The 3190-nt window shown below is 40.9% G+C and overlaps 1 protein-coding gene across 1 annotated transcript in view; it reads left to right on the forward strand.

Moving 5' to 3' along the window:
- WDR78 (WD repeat domain 78) overlaps positions 1 to 3190 on the forward strand; it is a 19023-nt gene that overhangs the window by 4485 nt on the left and 11348 nt on the right. The window contains exons 5-7 of the mRNA XM_009884001.1: positions 1138 to 1277; positions 2444 to 2617; positions 3095 to 3183. Coding sequence (XP_009882303.1) covers positions 1138 to 1277; positions 2444 to 2617; positions 3095 to 3183 — 403 coding nt within the window. The remainder of the gene's footprint in view (positions 1 to 1137; positions 1278 to 2443; positions 2618 to 3094; positions 3184 to 3190) is intronic.

Below are 3190 nucleotides of genomic sequence, written 5' to 3' on the forward strand. Positions count from 1 at the left end.
ATTTTAATGAAAACAGTAAGAAATTGCAAACCTCGGCACTGATTCTTGTGTGTAGCTTTACAGCTAATCGTTTCTTAATAACAAAGATATAAACAAACTAGGCAGGCCTTGGCTTCCTCGGAAGCTCTTCTCAATGCTTCTAGCTAGAAGAAACCTCACCCCACTACCCGTGACCTTGCCTGTTAAAATATTGTGTCTCCCCTTGGTTGCATCTAATGTGTTTCCACTTCAGAGTCTCCTCCCTGGACTACCATGAACTTTGGTAGGGAGTTAACCCAGAACACATAGTTTTTTGGCTTAGTCCCAGGAGCCGACTGTGACAGAGTGCAGCAAAGTTCTTTCCATGATGGATGGCAGACTGATAGACTTGTCACGCAGCTTTTGTAGATGTAAGCCCCAAAGCCTGAGATGCAGCGTACTGCAGTTGGCAAGTCAAACAACTTATCTACATGAGTGTTTTCTGCTAGTGTACACACAAAGTTCACGGTTGGACTCCAGCCCCCACTGTCTGTGAATCACACTGGTGTGATTTTGGGGAAGAAGGAAGAGGAAGAGCATCCTGTAAATCAGCTGGTGTAGAAAGCACTTATTGCCAACTGTATAGGAACAGGCAGTGACTCTTCCTGAGCACAGCAACCTGTGGGTGGACTAAGACTGGGTATAACCTATGTCTGCTGTTAGAATATTGAAAACAAAATAATAGAAAAAGTTTCACAATTCCCACTCCCACAGAACCTGAGGGCCGGATGAAATAGAAATGTACTAGTTTCATTTTTGTCTCTTGGATGCAGTGCCTTTCGCTCCCAAGTGATGAGCGCTACATATTTCTGAACTCCTCTGAATTCCACCAGAGTTCAAAGGTAGTTGGAGTAGGGATTTTTGCTGATGCCTACCTCTACAGGCCATTTCTGGTTTAGAACAGCATCACAAGGTCAGAAACAGCCACTGAAAGATGATTTGTAGAGTGAAATAAAATCTAGCAATCAAAAAAAAAAAACAAACGGAGCAGTAAATTTGTGATGTGGAGTATCCTCTCCTGTTCAACTTGTGGTTAAATACACTGAGAAGTTGAATGCAAATGTTTTTCAGAAAGTCAATATGCACTTTTTCTTTTCTTTTTTTTTTTTTGTTTTCAAGGGAGCGGAATAAGATTTATGTTGACGTTTGCAAAAATAGACCTGGGAACGATCGCTTTGTAGAAAAAATGATGCAAACCATTAACGGAGCTGCAAAGAACAAGGAAGTGCAATGTGACAAAATCATCATGGAAGATAAAGGTAAACCCTCAGAGTACCATAGAAGAAAGGGTATTTAATAAGAACGGACTCTCATTTACTACTACATTGTACCCTTGGTAGTTGGGTTTATTATTACATTTAGTTTACTTATTAAATGTTTATTTGGGAAAACTCTAGCATACAGCTAGATTGTGGAACCTCAGAACACACAGGTAGGATACTGAGGAAAGGTTTTTTTTCTTTCGTCTCTAAGCAGGAGAAGATGTTTCCTCAACTTTTACTTCCAGAGCTTTAACTTCAGAGAGGCCAGTGTGATTTGCAGTGGCCTTTTCTGCCCCTCCTAATAGCTGAACGTTGGTACTGGTACGCTCTATCCATTGCAATAAAACAGTCATGACGCTGGCTGAGAGCTGCTGTGTCCTGCCTGCCTCAGCACTTCACAAGCAGAGAGTCCTTCACCTAATACTCAGCTGTGCTCTTGAAATATGAAAGGAGACACTTCCCTTTTTTGCCCTTAACTTCACAGTGACGCTGGTTTCTATTTCTATTTGCCGTAATGCAAAGAAGAGAACTTCTGTTATGAGATTTAAAATCTTGGGGAAAGCAGAAAATCTCAGCAGTCTCACAAGATAGATGCAACTTTACAAAATGTTCAACCTCAGTGCTCAAAAGAAAAAATTACAGAGGAATATCAAGGTTTTAGATGTGCATGCTCATCTTTGCCTCACCATGGACATTTTTTTTTGTGTAGGAGGCCAAAGAAAACTACAAGGAATGCTGTTCCAAACATTTTTCCTTTGTGTTCGTTAGTGTATGTAAAATGAGTGAAAAAACCACATGTCAAAAGGAGAAGTAAAATAGATATTAATCTGATTTGAAAACATCTTCCCCTTTTTTGTGTGCCTTGAGCATCAGCAGGGCTCATTCCAACCCATGTTTGAAAAGCTGAGCTCACAAAGGAGCCTTGTTTCACTGGGAGCTGAAGGGAAGCCACACACCCAGAAGACCCTGATGCAGCCGCTGCAGTCACACAACAGCTGTTGCTACAGCCTTGTCTGACCCTCGGTTGGTTTCAAAGCCCCTCTGCCAAAGAGTTGGGAGCGTAGCGTAGCATAAAAAGTAAATCTTTGCTCAGCTGTACGTAGTGCTTTATAACAACGTACCAAAACAAGAGACTTGTATAATAGCGTGTCATTCATTTCTAGGGATGACGGCCACTTCCTGGGACTTGTACGATTCATTTAACGTATTGGAAACAAAACCTATGTCAAAAGCAGAAGGTAGCAGAGCCACAACTGGGAAAAGCAGCAAACCCCAAACAGCTACAGAGCACGATGAGACTACGTCTGTCTCTTCTGACAGAGGTAACATTTTTCCAGGTTTACATCTCTGCCGTGTTTTCACCCTTCTAAACCGTGCATATCACTGTCTTGTGTGGTGAAAACTCCATGAAGAAAGTGCTTTCAAGTGCCTGCCTGGCACTTGAAAGAGAGTTTGCTAAAGAATCTCGGATAGGTCTGCACCGAGACCTTTTCTGTACAATACCATTATAAATGGTCTGAAATAAAGATAAATAGTCAGTGGCAAAGTCTGCTGGTACTAACTTACTTAAGACAGGAGAAGCAAAACCACAATTGTGAAAAACTCCAGAAGTATCTCATCATGCTGAGTATTTAAGCAAGAAAAGAAAATAAAATAAAGGAAGAAAAAATTAACAGCAGAAGTATTTTTTGATGATAATGGATTCTTCTATGCTTTTTGCAGGTGGAGGAGGAGGAGACTTGTTATCCCCTTAACTTCTGTGTGCAAAGTATTACCATGTTAAAACTGTTTTTTCCCATATTATCTGTTGTCAGGCAGCACAACTTCTTCTATCACGATTTCCGAAAATGCTGTTCTTGCCAGAATCCATGAAGAGGAAGAATGCCATTCAGAAGCTATATTAACATCAG

This window comes from Charadrius vociferus, unplaced genomic scaffold, assembly GCF_000708025.1.
Source record: "Charadrius vociferus isolate BGI_N301 unplaced genomic scaffold, ASM70802v2 scaffold423, whole genome shotgun sequence".
Taxonomy (NCBI): Eukaryota; Metazoa; Chordata; class Aves; order Charadriiformes; family Charadriidae; genus Charadrius; species Charadrius vociferus.